This window comes from Hemitrygon akajei, chromosome 30 (assembly GCF_048418815.1).
Source record: "Hemitrygon akajei chromosome 30, sHemAka1.3, whole genome shotgun sequence".
NCBI lineage: Eukaryota > Metazoa > Chordata > Chondrichthyes > Myliobatiformes > Dasyatidae > Hemitrygon > Hemitrygon akajei.
Genome location: NC_133153.1, coordinates 17,529,795 through 17,555,472, shown reverse-complemented (window position 1 = coordinate 17,555,472; position 25,678 = coordinate 17,529,795). Strand labels below are relative to the sequence as shown.

General features: G+C 40.1%; 1 protein-coding gene across 5 annotated transcripts in view; it reads right to left on the bottom strand.

Moving 5' to 3' along the window:
• Positions 1-25,678, bottom strand: part of LOC140718840 (multiple C2 and transmembrane domain-containing protein 2-like) — a 431,322-nt gene that overhangs the window by 33,307 nt on the left and 372,337 nt on the right. For all 5 annotated transcript variants that reach the window (XM_073033051.1, XM_073033048.1, XM_073033050.1 and 2 more), the window contains one exon: positions 2,127-2,236. In XM_073033051.1, the coding sequence (XP_072889152.1) occupies positions 2,127-2,236 (110 nt within the window). The remainder of the gene's footprint in view (positions 1-2,126; positions 2,237-25,678) is intronic.

The window sequence follows — 25,678 nt, the reverse complement described above, 5'->3', positions numbered from 1 at the left end:
GTGCAAAAGTCTTAGGCACATGTATGTAGCTATAGTCCCTAAGACTTTTGCACAGTACTGTAGTAATTTTATATATTGCACTCTACTGCTGCTGCAAAAAAAATCATGACCTACGCGAGCGATGATAATCCCGATTCACCCATGCCATTCCTGACATACTTTGCTCCTGGCAGATTTCCTCTCCACTCATGTTGACTAATACAATACTGTGCAAACGTCTTTGCCACCCTAGCTATATATAAGTTCCTGAGACACAGTGCTGTACCTCCTTCATGATAGTAGCAATGAGAAGTGGGCATGTGGTGGATGGTGCGAGTCCTTAATGAGGAGTGTTTGATAGCTCTCGGCCTGTACACAATTACATTAAGTAATACTTATGAGAGGAGATCTCATTCTGGAAGACCTGGATGGAATAGAGTGAAGGAAATGATTCCTTCAGTATGAGAGTCTAGGATCTGAGGGCATAGCCTCAGAATAGAGGATGTCCCTTTAGGACTGAGATGAGGAGGAATTTCTTCAGCTAAAGGGTGGTGAAACTGTTAAATATGCTGCTGTGGAGCAGAACTCATTGGGTATATTGAAGAAAGGCTCTTGATTGTTAAGGGGTTAAGCATTACGGGGAGAAGGTAGGACAATATGGAACAGGGTGGAAGTGACTAATATAGGGGAGTCATAAGTCTAAGGAGTTTGGAGGAAATTCTATATGGGATGGCAGGGGTAGCTTTTTTTTTACACAGCAAATGGTAAGTGTTTGGAATGCTCTGTCAGGGATAGTGGTAGAAACAGATACAATAGGATATTTAAGAGGTTCTCAGGCACATAGATGGAAGAAAAATAGAGAGCTACATGGGAGGGAAGGATTAGTTTGATTTTCGAGTAGATTACAGCATCAGCACAATACCTTAGGTTGAATGACCTGTACTGTTCTCTGTTATATGTTCCAATGCAGTGAAAGAAAATCAGCTAGGATTGAATTGGGAAGCAGACTTAATGGGCTGAATGGCCTAATTCTGCTCCTATATGTTACAGTCGTAAGGAACTCTATTTGAATTGGAGTCAGGTGCAAAGCTCTGGGTGAAGATCACACTAAAGGAATTAATTATTCATTATCCACAAGGTGTTAAGCTGACGTCTTCTATGATAGCATTTTGTGGAGATGATCAATCTCTGTGGCATTGAACGTGACAAGGAGGAACACAAGTATAATCATACGCGTTACAAGTTCCAGTTTATTGTCATCTGACTGTACATATATACAACCAAACACTGTTCCTCCAGACCACAGTGCTCCCACGAAACATATAGCACAAAAGCATTGCCATAAATAAGTTAATAACATCTAACTCAAAATACCTGTAGTGTGGCAGCACAGGTGAACAGCAAATGGCTCACTGACCTAGCAATAAGACGGTAGAGCTGTTCGGGTATTCATTCGTCTCACAGCCCGAGGGAGGAAGCTGTTACCCATTCCATGACGCTTCTATACCTCCTTCCTGACGGTAGTGAGTCAAAGAGATTGTGGGATGGTAGTAGGGATCCTCAACAATGGTATGTGCTCTTTGTCTGCAATGCTCCCAGTAAGTACCACAAATTGCAGGGAGGGAGCCCCTGGTGATCCTCTCGGCTGCCTTTACTGTCCACTGTAGGGTCCTGTGGCCCGGTGCCTTGCAGCTTCCGTACCACACAATGATGCAAGTTGTTAGAATGGGAGTGGGGAGCCTTGCACGTCTCAATCTCCTCAGAAAATGTTTATGCTACTCTGTCGTCTTGACTAGTGAGGAAGTATTTGTGGATCCAGGTCAGGTCCTCACGGGGCCAGGTTAGATTGTCTCAGTTCACGGGGGAGAAATCATGAGCAGGAACATATTTAGACAAGCATTAAAAATAACTGATTTAAGATTTCACTGGTTTATCTGTAGTTACTGATTGGCAAACATCATTTCATTGTGATCATGCAAGTTTATTTTTGTTATTCATTCAGAAGATGTGGGTATCTCTGGCAAAGCCAGGATTTATTGCCTGTCTCAAACAGGTGCATTCAAATGAGGGCACAATTATCTGCAAAGTGTAGCATAATCAAAGTTGAGAAAATAAAATTAGAACTCCAGCCAAATTGTAATACTTACTTTTTAATTCTTTCACCAAACGATGCTATTTCATCCAGGATATTCTGAACGCTAATGACAATATCTTGAACCTTGTGGATTTTGCCAATTAATCCTTTCCTTTCAGAGTCCTGGAAGGAATAACAAATATCTGTCAGAAAAAGAGCAGAAGACACTTTTGTTGAAGTGGTCTTCTTCTCTAGGTAGTGAAGAAAACTGATTTGACAAAAATACTCTTCTATCAGTGATGATAATGGCTTTTTTAATCATTGTATTGTGAGTTTATAAATTGGGTTCAACAGAAAATTGACCAATTCATCTTAATATGCTTAGTGAAAAAGTTGCTTTTGGCCAGATGCTAGAGGAAGAATAATCATTCAACAAAGTGATCTTAAGGATGTTACTTCAGTGTTTTCCAATTTTTTTTGGTAGAAACAGTGGGAAGTTTGCACATTCTCCCCCTGACCATGTAAGTTTCCTCTAGATGTTCCAGTTTGTCTCCCGCATCTTAAAAAGCTGCAGGTTGAAGGTCAAAGACCACAGTAAATTTTCACTCACGTGTAAAAGAGTACATATGTGTAAAAGAGTAAAAAATCTAGGGAGGAAATAATGATTGAGGTATGATTAAGTGTAAAAGCAGATGCTTGATGGTAAGTGTGGACTTGTGTCAATACACCTGCTTTTGTACCATAATCTCTCCATAATAGTATGAGTAGAAGCAGAAGCTACACATTTTCTGGCAGCATAGTGCTGTAGTGTAATGCTAATGCAGAGACAGTGACCCAGGTTCAATTCCTGTCGCCGTCTGTATGGAGTTCGTACGTCCTCCCCGTGATCGCATGGGTTTCTTCCAAGTACTCCAGTCTCCTCCCACAGTCCAAAGACGTACAGTTTAGTAGTAAATTGGTCAGATGGGTGCAATTGGGCGGTGTGGGCTCGTTGCCCTGGGATGGCCTGTCATTGTGCTGTATCTCTAAATAATTTTTGAAATTTACATTAATATAGATGATGATAGATGCCTAGAATAAAAGCAGTATCCAAAATATAGCTGGCTTTTTACCAAGGAAGAATTAGTGTAAGAGATGCTTGGCCGAATGGCTTTTTACTCCCTTTATGTCTTTTGAATTTAAGGAGAAAAAAGTCAAGAAGGTACAGTTGTAACATCCACAAGTTTATGACATATTGAGAAGTCACATTGCTGACCTCAACTGGCACAAATTAGACATTATTTCATCATTTCAGGAAGTTTTCCAAACCATTTGGTAACATTCCTGATACCGAAAGGAGATGTAAATGCTAAAAGTACATTTCACATTTACAATGCTGGGTTGTGGGGAAGGAAGATACCCATATGGCTGCCGGCCGCAGTGGTGAGGGTGGAAACAATAGGGTCTATTAAGAGACTCCTGGATAGGTACACAGAGCTTAGAAAAATAGAGGGCTATGGGTAAACCTAGGTAGTTCTAAGGCAGGGGTGTCAAACTCATTTTAGGTCACGGGCCGGATTGAGCAAAATGCAGCTTCATGCGGGCCGGATCAGTCGGACGCGTGCGAACGCAGCTTTCGTTGCCTCCGTTTTTTCAGCCTGCTTTCATGTGTCTCAGTCTCTGCTATAACTACAAAGTGTTTCACTTTACAAATTCCATTTCTTATGAAGAAGACTGCCGAGCAAGACTGCCGAATAAACACTAAAAACCCTGAAAACCTGGCACCTGAATAAACTCAGCATTAGCCATATCATACGCCATAGGCGCTTCGATTACTGGGGCCAGCTTTAATAGTAATTAGATATTATCTCGCGGGCGAAAGATAATTCCACCGCGGGCCGGATTTGGCCCGCGGGCCTTGAGTTTGGCATATATGTTCTAAGGTAAGGACATGCTCGGCACAGCTCTGTGGGCTGAAGGGCCTGTATTGCGCTGTAGGTTTTCTAGGTTTCTATAATATCCATTTTGTGATTGGTGACATGGAGGTAGTTTTTACCATCTTTGGCTACTGCACAGGACCGGAAGAAGCTGCAGAGGGTCCTAAATTTAGTCGGCTCCACCTTGGGTACTAGCCTACAAAGTACCCAGGACACCTTCTAGGAGCGGTGTCTCAGAAAGGCAGAATCCAGTATTAAGGACCTCCAGCACACAGGGCATGCCCTTTTCTCACTGTTACCATCAGGTAGGAGATACAGAAGCCTGAAGGCACACACTCAGTGATTCAGGAACAGCTTCTTTCCCTCTGCCATCTGATTCCTAAATGGACATTGACACTACCTCACTACCTCATAATTGTAATCTTAGCTCCGTGAACACTGGTTTGCTGAGTGTTCCTAGAGCCAAGCATATAAGAACTGGTGATGCGGCCTTTTGTTCCTCTGCACCAAAAACCTGGAGTACTCTAGCGGCTAAGATACACCAGGCTAGTATTTTGGAACGTATCAAAACACTTCTAAAAGCCAGCTTTTTTTAATTTGGCCTACTTAATGCCTGTTGATGTTGATTATATTTATATAACTTGGGACATTCAATTACATTTTATTCTGTATAATCTCTGTCTTTACTTACGATTGTTAATTTTATCTTGCATTTTTATGACAATATTGATTTATCTTTACAATCTATGTAAAACTTTGAGCATGAATCTTAATGTATGAATGGTGTTATAAAATTAAAGTTATATTATTGTTATTAGTGGGTTTGACCATGGTGGTGCCAAACAGAGGTTTGAGTATTTAGAAACTGCTGATCTCCTGGGGGTTTTCACAGACAGCAGTTTCTGGAGTTTACAGAGAATGGTGAGAAAAACAAAATAAAAATCCAGTGAATAGCAGATCTGAGGACAAAAAAAAATTTTGCTCATTAATTCAAGGAGACTGGCCAGACTGGCTCAAGCTGACAGGAAGGCAACAGTAACTCAATTAACCAAACATTTCAACAGCAATGTGCAGAAGAGTATCTCTGAATGCAAACACATCAAATCACAGCAGAAGACCACGAACATACACTGATGATCACTTTATCAGCTACAGGAGGTGCTTAAAAAAGTGGCCACTTAATAAAGCACCCATTTCTTTCACAGAATGATCGGATTTCAGGACCTACAAATCCATGTATTATTACACTGTATTTATCATTTTATGTTATACACATGAAACAGAGGAAGGCCGAAATGCCTATGCCACATTTCTACAGTCCACATCTGCAGAGAATACATGGAAAGACAAGCAGCAGTTGGAAAACATTGGAGCAGCAACAGGCTGTAATAACTCAGCAGGCCAGGCAACATCTATGGGATGCAGAGTTTCGACCCCAAACATCGCCGTTTCCTTTCCTTCCACAGGTGCTGCATGGCCCATTGAGTTTGCCCAGCACATCCTTTGTTGAGCTAGAAAGATTCACCGTTTCTGGATCTGTCAGTGATTTTTTAAAAAAAAGTAAAGATTTAGAATAAGGAAGAAATGCTGATATTGTTCTTCTATGAAAATGGTATTCCAAAGGCAAAGGTAGTCCTATTATTGGGGGGGGGGGAGGTGGGAGTCACCTTTTTGATACAATGAACTGTGAGATTGATGTGCCTAGTAAGTCATTCAAACAACACAGATACCAGTTCGCTGCTGAGGGAGAAGTGTAGGTAACATCATTTGTGTTGGTAACTTTTGTTGGCAGATAATCCAATGCAACAGGGTAGGAGGTTGTATAAACCGCCTGATGAGCAAAGAGAATAATTAGTCCCAGATCAAAATCAGGATCAGAAGTGATCACATTAAAGAGGCATTGACTCCAGGATACACGTTGTTACTTTTCATCCAATTAAACAGCTTTGAATTATAAATGCTGTTGTAAATCAGCCAATCTGACACATATGGGCCCATATACACTCACAAATAATCCTCCTTGTTGCTTAAGGATGAGGGCTTGCCAAAACATTGGGAGAAACTCATTCTTTCAAAAATTACATCATAGTATTCACCACATCCATGTGACAGAAAAAGTAGGAAAATGGTTTAACAATTCATCTGCAACGCATCACTGTCCGATGCAACATTGTGAATTATGCACTCAAATTAGAGAAGTGAGGTATAATCGTTTTTTTTTTATCTCTCAGAGAGTGGTGTAACAAATCCTATGAACAGGAGGGATCAATGTTAGCCGGTTGTAATCAATTTTCTAACGGGCATGTGTATTGGTGGAAGCCGATCGTAATTTTGATCGAGTTTTAAATTGATGAGTTTATGCTACTAGATCTGATGTGACAATACAAACTGAAAAAGCTCCTGCCTGCGATTCTGCAGCATACAAATAAATTGTTCAGCGTTAGTGTGAAGGCATACAATGGACAAAAAAACCTTCAACCAGTGAGCTCACAGCCAAGTCATGGGGAGCATGGGTAACAAACCCAGTGGGAAGCTGAGGCCTAAGGGGAGATTCCAACTCAGAGTTGGTGCACAGGAAGAGAGGGCAAGCAGTGCGCATTAGAAGTGGCAGAGAGATAACACTTAATTCTTGATACACTGTAAATGCACAGAATTAATATACTTAAAGCACTTTTTTTCCCCCATGCTAAGAGTTAATAATCTTTCATTTCTGAAACCAGATTGTAACAATATCAGAATCATTGGCAAGGATTAAAGAAGTATTCATATTGGCTTCATTGCTGGCATTTTTCACTTTCCCTTTTAAGCCCTAATGGGTGAAGCAAAAGTATGGCCTGATAATTCAGCTGCCAAGGTTGACTTCTCCCAAGGTCCAGAATCTAAAAGAATCTGAATGCCATCAAACATTGAGGCAGTGTAGTAAATACTGCTTGAGCAAGACTAGTCTTGTGGCAATAACAAGGTCAGGTATCTACTCCTACATAGAATTAGGTAAAAATATGCAAATGTGGCCCAGAATCCTCCACTCAGCCGACTCCACTTAATTCTTTTTGCTACTCAATATGCTCTGAAATAAGAGCTCTTGTTTCCTATTAATATCAATGTTAACTATTTATTGGTTTCTGGCTGGAAATTCTGTTTAATTTAAAATACTTTATTAGCAAATCTTCTTAGTTAGGGATCCAGAATTTTCCACTGATCTGCACTTTTGCCTTATTTATGTCAAGTTGCTCATAAGCACAGCAAGGTCTATTGATTGCCTTCTGTAACTGCCTCCAGTCCATTCATGAGCTTTTATTGATATCACTGGACAACAAATTTTTTTGAAAGTGTTGCTTCCTCAGAATTTTTATTTTATTTCTGATAGACCGCTTGAAGCTGAACACAAATATAATTTCAGACTCCTTGTATCACGTGAGAATTTGGAGAAACAAGGAAGTAACTCCTATTGAATATAATGCATTTAATTGTTGAGGATTTGTGTTTGAGGCTTCTCGCTAAAGTGTCGAACAATTATCAGTCAGTATTGATGGATTACCCTGATACCGTTACACCATGACCATATTATCCTGGTGAAACCTTTCACCATGTTCATCACTGACAGCACCAAGGTTTGCAGGGAACAAGTCTAATTGGGAATGCAGAAAATGAATCTTTAGTGAAATGATGCACTCCATGGCTTTGTATGCTCGAAACACGTTGCCAACCAGCTGCAAGTAGTTTGGTGCTCTGTAGATGCTAAGAAAATTTTCAACAACATCCTTGAATGCCTTCCGTGTGATTTTCTCCAGTCCCACTAGAAATTCTTCAAATTGCCTGTCATTGATGACCTGTTTGATTTCTAGACAAACAAAAATGCTTTCCTTAATCTTGACATCAGTTATTCTGAATAGAAGTATAGTTATGACTCAAATTAATATAAGTGATTTCAAAAAATGGTGTATGATAGGGGAATTTCATGGTGGTTTTCATGATTGGCAGTCCAAACTCCATAAGATGCATCCATAAGTATTCAGGAAGCAAAATCTCTGTTGTCTGGTGTGTTCAGTGGCAAACTCAGCATTTATTGTTCCTTCCCCCCTCCCTTCCATTGAGTGTTGGTGAGTCGCCTCTTTAACCCATTGTAGTCCTTCTGGTGAAGGTGCTCCTACAGTGCTACTGTCCGGGTAAATCCAGTACTTAGACCCAGTAAAGTTAAAGGAGAGGCAATGTATTTCAAAGTCAGAATAGTGTGCGACTGCAGGTGGCAGTACCATGCTTGGCAGCAGAAAACACAGGTGCCAGGGTCGTCCAGGTGAGTTACAGCAGTGTTTTTATTAAACTGTAAACAGTGCAACCACTGTGCAGTGGTCATGAGGAGGATGAATGTTTACGATGGTTGAATGGACATCAATCGAGCAGCCTGCATTAACGTCAGCTTCATGAGACTGTTGGAGCTACAGTACTGTGCAAAATATATATATATATATACATATATATAGAGCTAGGGTAACTAAGATTTCTGCACAGTTCTGTATTTGTCAATGTGGAGTGGTGAGTGAGTTTGTAAATCTAGCAAGAGCAAGGATGGTGGGAATGGTGAGTGAGCACCACAGGAGGGATTTGGGGCAGGTGATAGCAAAGGAGTACCAGGGGTGAGGAGGTGGCGCAGCTTTGTAAACGCCTATCCCTGAGAAACTGGGCAAGGTCACTTGATTCCAAATCATTGATTTATTGATCATTACAGGATGTTTCTCTGGTGCTTTCCACTCCCTCCCTCTTTCCCCGACCATGATCTCACTCTCCCTGCCCCCTCCCACTCTCAGTCCACAACAAACACCCATATCAGAATCAAGTTCATCATCACTCACAAATGCCACAAAATTTATTTTTTTTTGCAGCAGCAGTATTGTGGAATACATAAAAAGACTACAGGACTGTACAAAAACCTTAGGCATTCTATCTATATACAGTACATGTGCCTAAGACTTTTGCACAGTACTTGTACATTTATCCAGGCTCTGGACAGTAGTCCGGACTAGTTTTGCATTCATATCACACACTCCTGTAATGTTAGGAGATCAGTCACTCACTACAGAATATCCAGCTTCTTACCTATTTTTTGAGCCACTGTATTCATGTGGCTAGTTCCAATGAGTTTCTGGCTAACAGCATTCTCCAGGGTTGTGATAATTTATTTATTTAGATTTATAGCAAGCCCTTTCAGCCACTCGGTACAGTAACCTCTGACAACCCCGATTTAGCCCAATCATGGGACAGATTACAAAGGCCAATTAACCTACCCAGTATGTCTTTGGACCGTGGGAGAAAACTGGGCATTCACAGAAAGCCCAGTATTTCACAGGGAAGATGGACAAGCTCCTTACAGAGGACATGGAGGTTGAACTCCGAACTTCGAAGCCCCAAGCTATAATAGCGCTGCACTAACCACTATGCTACCCTAGTGAGGGATCACTAATGGGGGAAGTGAGTTTGAAGTGGCCAGTAAGGTACAAAGGACAGCCACAGAATGATCTAGTTTATAATCCATTTCATGCACACTCTTCAAGATTATAATATTTCAAAGAAAACACCTTTATACATACTTTGGCCTTAGTACACATTTTCTGCCAAAAGTATTTTATATGTTTAAATAACACATAATGTAAGATACATTTAGAATAAAATAGTGCCATCCGTTGGAAAATGTATGCTCACAACATAATGCTAAATGTAGTAGTTGCGGCATTGTGTCGAACTCTGCTTCAAAAGACATTTCCCTGAAGTTAATGCTTCAGTGGCAGACTGTAACATTCTGGCATCGCCATGAAGCATTCAGAACTACAAGAAAGGAGATCATAGAGGGCAATGCCCCATCTCAATCGAATTCAGATTGCCACACGATGTTGAACTCTACTTTGCTAACGCTGCTTCTGTATCCATTTCTCTGTCCAGGAACTTTCGGCCCAAACTGATCTTCAGTTCTCCTGATTCACCTCCTCTGCCTATTTACCCTCTCTACATTTATTCACTGCTACCTGCTGACGTTATGTTGGTCATCAGGACTTCTCCATTCCACTCGTGCACTGGGACCTAGGCCCTTCGGAATGTGCTGTACTCCGTTCATTAAGAACGAACAACAGTATTGTTCCTAGCTATTGTGTGGACAGGTCATAGCCTAGCTTGTCCGTACCTCGTGAGAAGGGTGGTGCTTTGTAGTCTGGGGGACAGATCTCAATTTCGAAAGGCCTCATGTCAGATATCAGACACTTCCTCCCTTTGGATTATAACCCCACCAGCAAACATGAAGCCATAGGCATCCAAGCTATCAAGGAGCTCAGCTCCTTGGCAGGTCTCCCCTCCGCAGCTCCCAGTCTTAAATGGTCACAGCCCCGCACAACCTGTTTGTATTTCCTGTCCAAAACAAACAAATAGGACTGCACTGGCATACTTATTGTTACAGCCTGTTCTAGTCCCACCAAACCTATTACTTAAAAAAAAACAGTTCTGACAAAGTTCTTAACATAAAAATGTTAACTTGATTTCTCTTTCCATAGATATGACTGGATCTGCTTGAGTATTCCCATCATTTTGTGTTTTTAATTTAGATTTCCAGCATTTGTATTGTTCTTTTCTTTTCAAATGCTGGTAGAAATACTCTTCAAGTCAAGCTGCTTCTGTGTACAAAGAAACCCCATTGACATTTCAGGTTGACGAGTGTGTACCAGAAATGCTTTAATGGAAGCAAGAAGGGAAAGGAAACAAGGAGTCTACCTTCAATGTTCCATGCTAATAGACCATCAAAGGCTCCAGACGAATGTCAACTCACAAGCTGAGACCTTCTCCAACCAGATTTCTACAAAATACCAGTGTTTAGTGTGGTGGACAATTAAATGATCCCTGAAATAACCTCACAAGTTACTCAGTTTAATCAGGTAACAAATTTTGGCTATTTCAGCAAAGCACAGATCCTAAAAAATAAATAAATCTTTCATTAATGCAAGACTTTGGCCCTTCTTCATCTTTTCCCAAACTCATAGATATCAGGTCCTATAACGTGAAAGGCTCATAGTTGTCTTTACAAGGGCAATTTGGGATACTCAATAAATTCTCACCCTCAACAACACCCACATCCTCAAAAATAAATTAAAAAATAGAATATATTTTCCATTAGCGCTGTTTATTCTTAGATTCCTCCTTTTAAGAATGATGGGTATTTTTATATGAAATCTACAAATTATGCGATGATTTTCATAAAGCTAACCTAGTACTGACCTTGCAAATAAGCATTTTAATTGATTCTGCAATTTATTTTCAACTCAGGTAGCACACTGGATTGTAAAACAGCTTGCAATTATTACCAGTTAAACAGTCTGCCCCCCCCCCAAGTCCCTAACTAGCTGGTTAAGTTTGAATAATCAGATAACAAATATGTGCTTTATTTGTTATTCACTTTAACAAATTCAAATAATCTGTTAAGTACATATCAAGCCAAAAGGCAAGGTGTTGGACTTAAACAATTATCCTACTCCTTTTACCATTTTAAAAGAACAGTAATATAAGATTACTCAATTTAATATCACTAACCCCTGGTCTTTGATCTTGTCCTGTTGTTTTATTATTAAACACAAGAAACGTAATGTTATTAAGCATTCAGTTTCTTTGTTATTCTTCAAAATAATCATTAATAGGATGCAGGTAAGGGCAGCAATTATTGCCCATCCTTTAGTGATTTTGAGGAAGTGTAGTGAGAAATACGGGTGAAGATAATAAGATACTCCCTGAGATCTAAGGAGAAGAAGGTTCCAAGATTTAGACCTGGGAATGATGATGAAACAGTCATATATTTCCAGATGAGAATGGTGTGTGATTTAGAAAGGTGCCTTATGGCAGTGGTTGTATCCATTTTCCTGCTGTCCTTAACTTTCTTGCTGGTAGAAACTGAGTTGAGTTGCTCTCTGTGTCTTGTGGCGCATCAGGCGGCAACCTTGTCGTTTCTTCAGCATTTGTCTGTTTTTTTTATGAGGCTGAGCAGCTAGCTCACCGCTCAACCCAACACGGATGGAACGCGTGCAGGGAGGCGGCTGGAATCGAACCTGGGACCTCTCGCCTAGAAGTCCAGGGCGGATGGCACTAATCAGCCAACGCAGAGACCGAGGGCTTGGTAGATCTGTCAAAGGAGCACTGTCAAACAGCAGCGTGCTTTGTCTTCATGGTAAGCCTGCGATGAGGACTTTCTATTCCAAAGTGTATCTGGGATACAGGGAATTAATACTTAGTGTAGTGATTGGGCTAATTGTGCTATCTGCTTAATACTGGATGAGAATGAGTTTCTTAAGTGCTGTTATACAGCTTCACTTGTTTTAGGAAAATTATGCTTGTTGCAGCATACCGAATTTGTAAATTGTAGGGGTGGGAAAAGCTTTGGGATGTCAGGAGATGAGTGATATATCGCGATGTACTAAACTCTGTGACATTCTCTTTATATGGCTGGTCCACCTAATTTTCTCATCAATAGTGAATCCCAAATGCATGAGGGATGCAGTGATAGTAATGGCAATGTTAGGTGATTATACCAAGATGCTACAGTGACTAAAGGGACATGTGCTATAAGGAAAAGTTGAACAAACTTGGGTTGTTTTCTCTGGAGTGTGGAGACAGGGAGGAGACCTGATTGAAGTTTATAAGATTTCAAGAGGCATTGATAGACATGCGGCACCCTTTATCCAGGGTCGAAATGTCTAATACCATGGGGCATGCTTTTAAAGAGGCTGAAGGAAAATGAGTTGAAAGGAGATTCACAGGGTAAGTGTTTTATACAGAGAGCAGTGGTTGATTGGAGTGTGCTGCCATTGTTGGTAGTGGAAACAAATACAGTACAGGCATTGAACATGAAGAGATTGGAGTAGTCAGATATTTAAACACCAGCTCAGTCAGTCTTGCACAAGAGCTTGGGTAAAGGTCCTGTTCCCATGCTGTACTGTTTTATGAGCAACAAATACAAATTATTGGAGGAACTCAGCAGGTTAAGGAACCATTTATGGAGAGAAATAAATAGTCGACATTTCAAGTACAACAAGATCTCTTGTGTCTTTTTACTGACTATGTGTTCTATACCATCAACGTTTGATACTTGTGTAACAATAAAATAATCAGCTTTAATGTAATGAGTTAGCAGCACTCATTATGTTCACAAGTGAAGTGTATTCAATATTTCAACAATATTGTAAATATATTATTTTAGTAAACATTCTTTGTTTACATAATTCTTTTTGGGTTATATGTAAGAAGTAAGTGAAAGGCAAAGGTCATCATGACACCATGTCAAATGTGAACACCTCACTAAAAAAGGGAAAAGAAAACCTAATCAGACAAATATCCCGGCTCTTGTGTTTTTTTTTCATCCAATTATTTTCTAGAGTTACAACACATAACAACAAGGCTATTCTGCACCAGCAGATTGCTCCAGTTACCCAAACCCAGTCCTGAGGCCCACTGTCTCATGCTTCCTTCTGTTCGAGCAAGAGCTTTATGAGAATGGGTTCAGGAATGAGGGATTGACTTTTCTTACTTAGAGCAGAGGGCTGGATTTATTTTCCATTGAGCAGGAAAGTTAAGAAAAATATTTTGATAGATATATTTGAAACAACGACTGGTTTGGAGAGACTTACTGAAAAGAAATATTCCTATATTCTTAATAGAGGTACAGATTTAAGGTGAAAACTAGAGGTAACATGAGGAAAAGTAACTTTTAGAAATAAGAAAAGTACCTTTAATATTCAATGACAACATGCCAGTGGGAATTGGATTAATTAAGCAGATTCTATAGTGACACATATGGATGAATAAATATAGGCAAAAAAATCAGCAGGGAGATGAGGAAAGAGCAGGGAAGTGGAAGGAATTGTTCTTTAAAGAGCCAGTGCAGACTCAATGGACCAAGTTTTACTGTATTACTCTCATTCACAGAGGGGTAAATTGGGATTAGTGTAAAATTGGGTGTTTCTGATCAGCAGAGATGCGATAGACAAAGGGTTAATTCCCAGACCATATCTCTCTTTGATTCTATGACAATTAAGAGCCAATCATGTTTCTTTAGTTCTGCAGTCACCTATAGAGAGTTTTCTGCCTTGAAGAACAGAAGTGAACAAGCTGGGCTTTTACAAAATGCAAGCTTCCGCGGTTAAATTCCACATTATTACCTGAAGTTGAATTTCACAGCTGCTATGTTGAGATCTGTACTTGCATCACTGAATTAGTTGGCTCAGGATTACTAGTCTGTAATTTGATAACCCAACCACTCCACTATCACTCTAATCAGATTTGAGACCATAAGACTTTGGGCAGAATTAGACCATTTAACCCACTGAGTCTGCTCCACCACTTGATCATATCTGATTTATTTTCCCTCTGATTCTCGTGCCTTTTCACCATAACCTTTGATGCCCTTGCTAAGCAAGAACCTATCCCCTTCCACTTCAAACATACCCAATGATTTGGCCTCCATAGTCGCAGATGGCAATGAGTTCCACAAATTCACCACTCTCTGACTAAAGAAATTCAAATTGTCACCTCTGTTCCAAAGACATGACCTTCTATTCTGAGGCTGCATCACTGGCCATAGACTCCCCCACTATAGGAAATATCCTCTCCACATCCACTCTATCTAGGCCTTTTATTATTTGATAGTTTTCAATGAGATCCCTCCTCATTCTTCTGAACTCCAGCGAGTACAGGCCCAGAGCCATCAAATGCTCCTTATACATTAACCCTTTCATTCACAGGACCATCCTCTCTGCCAGCACATTGTTGCTTAGATATAGGGCTCAAATCTACTCACAACACTCCAATTGTAGCCTGACCATTGCATTTTAAAACCTCAGCATTACTGTACATGTTTGCTTTTTTTTATCTCAATCCTCTCAAAATGAATTGTATTTGCATATATAAGAGAAAATCTGCAGATGCTCAAAATCTGAGCAACTCACTCAAAACGCTGGAGGAACTCAGCAAGGTTTCGGGCCGAAACAATGTCGAAACCTTCAGTCCTGCCAAACAGTTTCAACCCAAAATGTTGGCTCTACTTTTTTCCATAGATGCTCCTTGGCCTGCTGAGTTCCTCCAGGATTTTGTCTGTGTTGCTTGTATTTGCACGTCTTCTTTACTATCAAATCAACCTGCAAGCTAACATTTAGGGAACTCTGTACTAGAACTCCCAAGTCCCTTTGCATCTCCGATTTCTGAATTCACTCCCCATTTAGAAAATGGTCTATGCCTTTTTTCCTTCTACCAAAATGCATGACTACACACTTCCCTATACTTCATTCCATCTGCCACTTCTTTGCCCATTGTCTTAATCTGTCCAGGTTCTGCAGACTCTGCTTGCTCAATACTACCCACCCCTCCATCCATCTTTCTATCAATAGCAAACTTGGCCACAAAGCCATCAATTCCATCATCCAGATCATGAACACATAACAATAAAAGTAGTGGGCCCAACACTGACCTCTACAGAACACCGCTATTGCCAAATACAAAATGCCCCTTTATTCCCACAAGTTGCCTTCTGCCAGTCAGCTAATCTTCTGTCCATGCTGATATCTTTCCTGTAATACCATGGGCTCTTATCTTGTTTAATAGCCTCATATGCAGCACCTTGTCCAAAGCCTTTGAAAACCTAAGTAAACAACATCCACCTACTCTCCATTTATACTGGGCCTCCTAGTATTTCCTCAAAGAATTCCAACAGATTGGTCAGGCAGGATTTTGCTTTAAGGAAACCACGCTAAGTTTTGCCTATTTTATCTCTTGGCTCCAAGTACCCCAAAACCTTATCCTTAATAATGAACTCAAACATAGTGCCAATCACTGAAGTCATGCTAACTGGCCTATAATTTATAGGGAGAAGCGCTATCGACGTTTCGGGCCGAGACCCTTCGTCAGGAAGCATCTATCTCCCTATAGATGCTGCCTGGCCTGCTGTGTTCCACCACCATTTTGTGTGTGTTGTTGTTTGAATTTCCAGCATCTGCAGATTTCCTCGTGTTTGGCCTATAATTTCTTGTCTTTTGCACCCCCTCCCCACCTTCTGAAAGAATGGAGTGAAATTTTCAATTTTCCAGTCCTCCGGAACCATTCCACAACCTAATGATTCTTGAAAGATCGCTACTAATGCATCAACAATCTCTACAGCTACCTCTTTCAGAACCTTGGGATGTAGTTCATACGGTCCAGGTGACTTATCTATCTTCAGACCTTTCAACTTCTTAAGCACCTTCGTCTTAGTAATGTCTTACTTACTTCCGTCCCGAGACACTCCTCAGGGAAAGTCTGGGTTCTCAACTGGGGAGTTCGATCCTCCATTTGCAAAACTGAAAAGCCATCAACAAAAGGCCAAGGATGGGGTGAAAGATCCATCTGGAGCTCTTTGTATAAGGTTCTAAGTTTAGTTGTAATAGTCCTGTGACCTAGAGTTAAGTCAGGTTCTTGAATGAAGCTGGACGTAACTGTTTAGTTTAAGCCCGTTTTAGTTCAAGTCATTGGAAACAGTGACTTTGCTCTGCATAGAGAGAAGCAATATCAAAGAAGCAGTGAGCTCCTGGGACCCAGGTTCAATTCTACCACTGTCTTCAAGATGTTTGTATGTTCTCACCATGACTGTGTAGATTTTCTCTGGGCATTCTGGTTTCCTCTCACATTCCAAAGATGCATTGGTTCGTGTTAATAAGTTGAGGGCAAGCTAAGTTGGCGCCAGAAACATGACACAATTGTGGGCTGCTCCCAGCACATCCTCAGACTGTGCTGGTCATTGACAGAATTGACATATTTCACTAAATGCTCCAATGAATATGTGACAAATACAGCTATTCTTTCACGATCTTTATCCACAGTTGCTCTGGAAGTCACACCTCATCCTGACTTGGCCAACCACTGCTGCTTCTGCTTTCTCTATCAGGCACCTCCTGTCGAAGCTGTGTCAATACCTCGTGGTCCATTGTTAACCTCATCAGCGCCTCAGAACCCACAAAGTGGCAACAATCCCTCCTCAAGTTTGCTAAAACTAAGTGAAATCACGTAACTTCTGAACTGCTTAGATTGCAGAGGTTTATAAAGGGCCATCACTAGGCTAACCAGGGATGAGAAAGTCACTCAGCCTTGGAGATGAAGTTCACAATCTGAGATCAATTTTGTAATAATTGTTCACACTCAAGGTCCTAATTGTAACCAACCATATTAGTTCAGAGATGGAAAGCATCTAAAATTGTTGAAATGTACAATGTTAAGGTAAGTAAAATGAGGCATTTTGAACCCTGTTATCTATAAAAGAAATATAAAGCTGAATTTTAGATTTGTGTCCGGGACAACGAAGGCCAACACATTCCCAACAGGTTTAACAATGCAAAGTAAGCCTTTCTCAGGTTGCTACCTTCCACCACATGGGAAAGCACATCAATGTCCAGGCCACTTAGCCCTAAGTTAGCAGGAGTCTCTTCACAACAAATTAGACCAGTTATTATAACAATCTAGGATAACATCCGGCTGTTAACATTTCCAGGACCGTAGAGACAGTCGAGAGCTTTTGTAAAATGCCATCTTGTATTTAACAAGCTCTGCTCCTCCAAGTCTGTGGCATTCTGAATTTTATTAAGGAACTCGAGTGGAAAATAGGTTAGAGGTAATTGCAAGCCAAGCAAAAAGACACTAGCCTCAGGTAGCTTGGGAATACTTCAAACAACCAGCATTTAAAATCCACAGGAACATGGCTCCTTCCTTTAATGCCTCGCTCCCAGAAATATTTAACATTCCAGAGAGGGAAAAAGCCTTCAAAAATATATCAAACTTGATTTATTACTGAAGTCGTTTATAAATCAGAGTATATCTGAGTAATGATTCACAGTTAATTTTATTGTCTTGAACTTATTACCATACTTTTAGGGTATTGATGCCTTCACAGTAAAAATCGAAGCAATGAGCAGACTAACAATTCAATTCTAAAGTGGACATCAATTGTCTACTTAAGAACTCACCATCTTATTTGCATGTATATGTCTTGCAAGAATTAAGATTAAAGCTATCCCTCTGCAATTTTATAAATAGACTTACAGCTCATATCGTTTAAGACCGCCCACTGTAATATCAAATGGGTTGCTAATTCCAGCGTATCTAAGTCTCTCTCTGCTTAAATGAATAACTAACCATTAATCACTCCTGTCCATTTGTAAAGGGTTATCATTGTGCTTTATGGCTAGACTGTTTTCAAAGCTATAAAAGAAAAAGACCTTGCACATGGTGCCAACAGATTACAAACTTTGTATACGAACTGGGCCAAAGGAAGATGTTTAAAACTGTACAATATGGAGGAGGGAAAAGTGGGACTGAGCCACAGGGACCAGAAATGCCGAGGATTGAGATTTGGTCAGAATTGTCTATGAGAAAACAGAGCCTTTCAAAATTTCATTAATATTTCTGAGATAGGCTGAGGATAAAATCATTTTTTGCAATCTCAATTTAAGAGCTTGCAGAGATCACTGGCATGCAGAACATGCAAGTTCTCTACAAAACTGGATGGGTAAATAATGCTAAAAGAATGTTTGGCAGATTTTATTGTTTAACTGCTGTATAGTCTGATGCCTTTATATGAATGATCCCTATTTACATAGATTCTACTGTACCTAGATAACCAGCCTATCTTAAGAATACTGCAGCTTATGTTCCTCACAAGCTTCTTCCAAATTAGTTCACACAAACCTATTCATCAATCTTGTTTGAGGCAAGGTCTTGGCCCAAAACGTCAACTGTTTATTCACTTCCATAGATGATGCATGACCTTCTGAGTTCCTCCAGCATTTTATGTATGTAGTTTTGTATTTCTAATATTTGCAAACTTGCTCATGTTCATCAATTTTTCTTCCTTGTATATCTGTCTCTCTTCAATTAACAAGTAATTGATATTTCTTCTGGTTAATAAATGGGTCTTCTTTACAGAAAACTAAAATATAATTCCTCATGATCAACTGGAGTCGACTTCAGCAAACTTCCAAATCGGGCCAAGATAACAAATGGATCAGGCATCTCTACTTGAAAGGTCCAATGACATTTGCAACATGCTGCCAAAACTCCATGTTGTAGATTAAAGACAATCTCAAAATATCAGAGCAGAGATCAGCCCTGAAAGGAAATAGTCAGGGTTGATAGGAAGGAATACAGTAGGGACAGGAAGGAATAGCTGATTTGTAGTATTGCAAATTGCAAAAAAAAAAAACCCTCCAGAATATCTGATTAAGATCCAGCAAAATATGGAGAAAATAAAAGAAAACAAACGGTAGAGTCAAGAACAACCCTCAATGCAATTAAAACCTGTCTTGGTTATCAAACATCTGAAATGTATTCAGTATTTTTCAAGACCTTCAGATATCTCAAAGCACCAGTCAATAAAGTGCATTTTAAAGTAATGTTGTAATGTTGAAAGTGCATACACAAGGACTTACAAATATAAGGTGCTGGTCGGCCACATTTTAAGTATTATGAACAGTTTTGGACTCCGTATCTGTTGTCAAGGTCATGTCATTGGGTATCTTTAAAGCAGCAGTTGGTAGGTTCTTGATTTGTAAGAGTATCAAATGTTATGGGGAGAAAGCCAGAGAATGAGGTTGAGAGGGAAAATAAATTAGACACGATCGAATGGCAGACTGGGATTGATGGGCCGAATGGGCTCATTCTGCTCCTAAGTCTTATGGTCTAAATAGTCACAATCCATTTTAGGACAATAGGGCTATCTTTCATAATTATTCAAGATAGCATAAAAGAGTAGAAAGAGTAGACTTGAAAGAGTAGACTAAAGGTGCTCTAAATGCTTCATCTGAAAGGCACACCTGTGGTGAGCCAGCTCTCTCTCATTACTATACTCCTGTACCAGCATGGGTTTGTATATGTAGGGATGTGATTTGAACCCAAAACTAAACAAAAAAAGCTGAAAAAATGGCTGTTAAAACTGAGTAGAATACAGAACTTGTACATGATCATTTTTCCAGATTTCAAATGGATTTGAGAAGCAGCAAATGACCCCTTAATAAATAGGGCCCTGCAGTGAAGGAGAAAACTTATATAAGAGTTATATATAGAAACTCAATTTACAAATTAAGTATTGAAAGGTACACGAGGTACTATGGCTGTAATAACAGAGAAAAGCTGAAGGAAATCATAACTAAGAGAAGACATTGTCCAGGATGAAAAGGGAGGAAATAAGAACTGAGAGATCAAAGCATTGAAAATGCAACAGGGTTACCATGGAAAAGAGGTTGGAGTTATTTGCTAGTCAGAAATTGTTGTATTGTATCTGTAATAAAAGATATTTCCATTTTATTTTATTGCTCGTTGTTAGTTAATTCAATTACCTATATTAGCTTAAACAAAACTTTATAATTTAATTATGGCTTAAAATCACAGAGGGAGAACTATATTTGAAGAGTAGATCTCAGTGAATACTGTTGAAGCAGCAAGATGCTGACATCTGGTATTAAACCTCTCCCCTATTGTAAAACTGAACACACGGCTGATTGTGATGCTATTCACATTATGCACTCAGTGCTGAAATACTGGAGGTGCTGAGCTTTGATTCAGAAGTTAAACAGATGCTTTTTCTTTATCCCCTCAGGTGAACACAAACAGTTTCACAAGGGAATTTCCCTTGGTGTCCCACCCAACATTTATCCTTCCAACAATGTAACAAAAGCACATGATGCCCCCCTCCATATCACTGCTGCATGGGGGGGATGTGAAGTTGGACCGAAGTAGAGAGACACGGGCCGAACCATTGGCTGAGCAATCCAGAATTCTAAAGAAAAGTCCCACCATGGCAACAATGACATTTCAAGGCAATTAATGAGTTTTAAAAATCTAATTTTAATAATGATGATGAGTGGGGGGGAGCTCAACCAGCCTATATGTGGCTCTTGCCCCACAGCAATATGATGGACATGGAAGCAGCTTTTGCACGGTCAACAAAGAAAGGAAATAAATACTGGTCTCGGCAGTGAGAATTAAGACTAAACTTCTTCTTGCAAAATGTGGTGAACTTATGGAATTCTAGAGTATAGAAGGCCAGATCACGGAGGTACTTAAAGAGGACATAAATGCACTTTGGAAAGATCTGGGGAGTAAGGGTGATGGGGAACCGGTACTTAAGAGATAAGAACTGGGGAAGACCAGTCATGATCCTATTGAATGGCAGTAGGATTGAGTGGCAGCATCACCATTCCTGCTCCTGCACTCTTAACCTCTTCTGGTGCACTTCCAGACTTATGACAGTGTTTATTGATTGCTTAATGCTTTGGGGCGTTCTTAAGTCATGAAAGGAATCATGTAAATCAAAGCATGTGAGTCAGAAATTTGTCTTGGTGTCCAGTCGATAAGGTACATCATCATAATGGCTGTGGGTTTCACTCTGCAAACGAGCTTTGAAAATTTGGCTTCACCGAGCTGAATATCAGAAGCAGAGTAAAACCCATTCCTATATTCTGAATGTTGGCCACTCTTGCTCACTAAGATCTGCCTTTATCACATAGTTTACTGTAACTCATAATAGGTAGGAGAGATCAGGGGTTCCAGCAAGGATAGGCACTCAGCCAGATTCCCCTACTCCTTGCATCCCATCCCGACACTCAAATTGGATGGATGAATAATGCTGGGACCCCTCATTCAGAATGTAAGTATGGATGGATAGGTAGATAGATAGATGAAAGTGCAACTGGAAATTAGGCAAAGGGAAACAAGGATTCAAACATTTAATGTTAAAATTTGATAGATTAAGGAGCTCATCTTTTGGTTGAAGAAATCTGTGAGGACGTTGTGAGAAGAAGTTGTTTAATTCATGGCCTGTTGTTTCTTTTTCAGACTAGCAGAGCTCTGGGTAATGATGACTTTGAAAACGCTGATGCAGTATTTCACCCATGCAAGTCACCAACATTTCTGGACCAATGATCGAGGTGCAATGGCTATGGTCATTGGTTGCTTGCTTCCTCATTGGTTGTATGAAATCTGAACTGTCTGAAAGCATGGCTCATTATCAGAGGAAAATACCCACAAAGGGAAGGATAAGGGAGGGGGTTGGTAGAGCACAAAGGTGCCTAAGCATCCAATGGATTTTTACTCTATCCTCTCTTGACTTGTCAGTGGTGTGCAGGTCTTCAGATTCAAATTACATTTTGTTGCTGACTCGTTGTTCATTCGGAACAGTAATTCTCTTTATCGGTCTCCCACTCCGCCCGAATCCTCTTTCAGCACCCCTTTGTCTGGACTGGTTATAATGTACTACCGAAACCCCAGTCTTCCTCTGTACCCCTCCTCTGAGCCAATTTAGAGGAAAGTACCCAACTATTCACCCCTGCTACCACTTTCCCAGAGCAGTCTCATTGGCCCCTCTGACACTCCCATCAGGCACCTCTCTTGTTCTCTACAACTGCATTGTCCAACTAGCTCTTTCACGCCAACTTATTTGCTTTAAATTGCCAGCACTAACTTACCTCACCCAGACCAATGATAGCTTTCCTGGAAATGAAGTGAGTCGAAGACAACTCTTCTTTTAAATCTGACACCATCAAATGGTTCCCAATCCCCAGACCACGTTGACTCAGTAGATATACCCCAGTGCACTGCATTACGCCAAGTACCAAAGAAAGAAATGTGAGGCATAAACTCTGAAAATTAGAACTCCAATCAGTGCTTCAGACATGTGCCTCAACAGAGTTTGACAGTATAACAAACACTGGCTTCAATGAGTCCTTTTTAAAGATAAAGATGAAGATTAGCTTTATTTGTCGCATATACATTAAAACATTGAAATAGTGAAACGCATTGGTTGCATCAATGACCAACACAGTCTAAGGATGTTCTGAGGGAAATCTGCATGTGTCAACATAGCATGCCCACAATTTCCCAACTCTATCCCATACATCTTTGGAACGTGGGAGGAAACCACGTTGCCCATTTAAAATAATGCAATATCACCAAACAGATTTATAGAAAGTAAGTGAATCATTGTTGTGACTTTTGATATGATTTATTACTGTGATTTTCAAATGAACTTTATGCCAATTTCATTTTCAAAGTCACTGTCTTAGCCTTCACTGTCGAGACTCCAAGGTTTCACACTTCACCACTGACAAGCCTGCATCTTATAAAGAGACACAGTCCAGAAGCAAGCCCTTCGGTCCAATGCGCCCATTCACCAGCAGCCACACATTTAAACTAATCCTACATTGACCCCATTTTCTGTTCTCCACATATTTTCCACTAAGCCAGTAGAATTCACGCACTGAGTGGCAGAACATTCTAGGGATAATCTTTAAACTGACCCACCCCTCGGGTGCCCAGGGCATCGTGCACACCTCAGTTCAGGCACAACAGCCGAGTTTCTGCACGTGATGTTTTACAAGACAAAATGCTTCCGTAGTTGTCAGCTTGGCAATGTAGCTGAGAAAAATTCACTACTGTGGCTTTCATGGGATGAGACAGCAATGACCTAAATGTACAGAAATGTGAGCTCTGACAGTTCAAAACAGACTGAAAACAGCTCCATGACACCAGCCTGGTTTTCTTTTTAACTAAATGTGAAGGAATTCCATGAGAGAGAAAAAAAATCTTTGACCAAAGGCCAGTGGGAATAAGTGAACTTTTATCTTCTGCATAATGTTGAGGCACTGTTCGTGAATTTTGGTAATTTAATGCTGTGAATCATTTAGATTCGTAGTTTAAGCAAAAGGGATTTGTGTTGGCCTTTTGTTTATGTATCAAACAATATGGTTATAAATGTAAACAGCTCTCCCCCTCAAGGACTGATTAGGAAAACTAGAAATGGCATCTGCTGTGTATAAGCTCTGCCAGAAGGGCTCTATCTTTATATTAAATATAACACATTTCTTCTATTAAGAGAACCAAAAGGGCATTAACCTTCTGCATTGTGTCACAAAGTGCAACAGGATCATTTCTGGATCAAGTCTCTCCATATTTACCATGCCGACACAGCCAATTACTTTTGCATTCAAAGCATGGCTAATTATCAAGCAAGGCACAAGCAAAAATAGTTTATGTGGGACTCAAATTTTTGATATTGAGTGAGAGCTTCCCACATTCCTCTCCTCAATCATTGCTATCTGATTGAAGAATCTTCCTTCCCACACCCACCCAATATGAGCAAAACTGGAACGCTGTGTTTCAGAAGTTATTGCATGCTGAGCTGCTTGGGAACATTTGGGGTTCTTATTTACTCGTTTTGTGGTTTTCAATTATTCGTTAACCCTCACTGCCTCACCAGCTGGTGTCAGCTACTTCTGCAGAAAATCAAATTTTGATGAGACAAGCTTTGAAAAGTCGGTGCAACAATTAACATGCTTAAGTAATTTGCCTAGACTTACAAAGCAACCACGACCCAAGAGGTTTTTGTCCTGAAGGTATGCATCAAACTTTTATGGATGCAACGGATAGCAAAGGAGGAAGGATACATCGAATCATCCACTTGTGTATTGCTCTTTGATGTGGCTTTCTCCTACTTTAATGTATTTAACATTACAGCAAAATCGCTGCCATAGCCAATTAATATATTTTTTTAAATCAACCTTTTAAATTCTAGTAATTTCTAACATGGATCTTCAGGCCATACACTGAACAAAGTATTGCAACACTTGTAATTGAATTGATGTGATTCCCAATCATCTTGACAGTTGATCATTAGGATCTATTCCTAAAATATTTCTTTGTTAACACATCAAAATTCTGCTGCCCACATCCCAAATTATTAGATAAATTATTTCAGTTGCGATCATTTCTGACCAACACCAGCTCCCAGACCAGCAAAACCTTGACTTTTAAATTCTTATTCTTGCTTTAAAATCCATCCATTGCTTGCTCCTTCCAAATACTCTCCATATACTGTATTGGGTCATAGGCGCATATATATAGAGAGAGCTAGGGTGCCTAAGACTTTTGCACAAAATGGAGCACAGAGCGAGTAAATCTGGCGGTTGCAAAGGATGTTGGGAATGGCGAGGGTGGAGTGCCGTGGGAAGGGTGTGGGGAGTGCCGGAGCAAGGAGTGGTAAGGGTGCAGACACACCCAGTCCTGAGACACCAGGCAAGATCATTTGATTCCAAACAATTGGGTAATTAAACATGACAGAATATCTCTCCGGTTGCTTCCCACTCCCTCTCCTCTTCCTTCTCCTTTTCCTAATCATGATTCCCTGCTCTCTGCCTCTTTCTTACTCTCAGTCCACAATAGAAACCCAGATCAGTATCAGGTTTATCATCACTCACAAATGTCATGAAATTTGTTTTTTTTTTGTTGGCAACAGTGTAGTGTTATACCTAAAATTACTACAGTACTGTGAAAAAGTCTTTTGCACCTTAGCTATATACATTTTGCACAGAAAAGTAATTCTCTATGATCTCTCTGCAATGTGGACCTTTGTAGCATCTTCCATGGTTAATTCCCATGGCTGTTTAATAGCCTTCAGTTTTCCATCCTCAATGTACTTCTTTAAACCACACAGCCTTCCTGTCTCTGTGTCCTTCTTTAATACACTCTTTAAACTTACCCCACCTGTCTTAATCCAACTTTATGCAGCTCACTGGCATAGTGAAACTTGGGACATTTTATTCCATCAAAGGAACAAAGTATTCAGTTTGCAACTCAAGGATAGCTTCATTGCAACCTTCAAAAAAAATTTGCCAAAAAG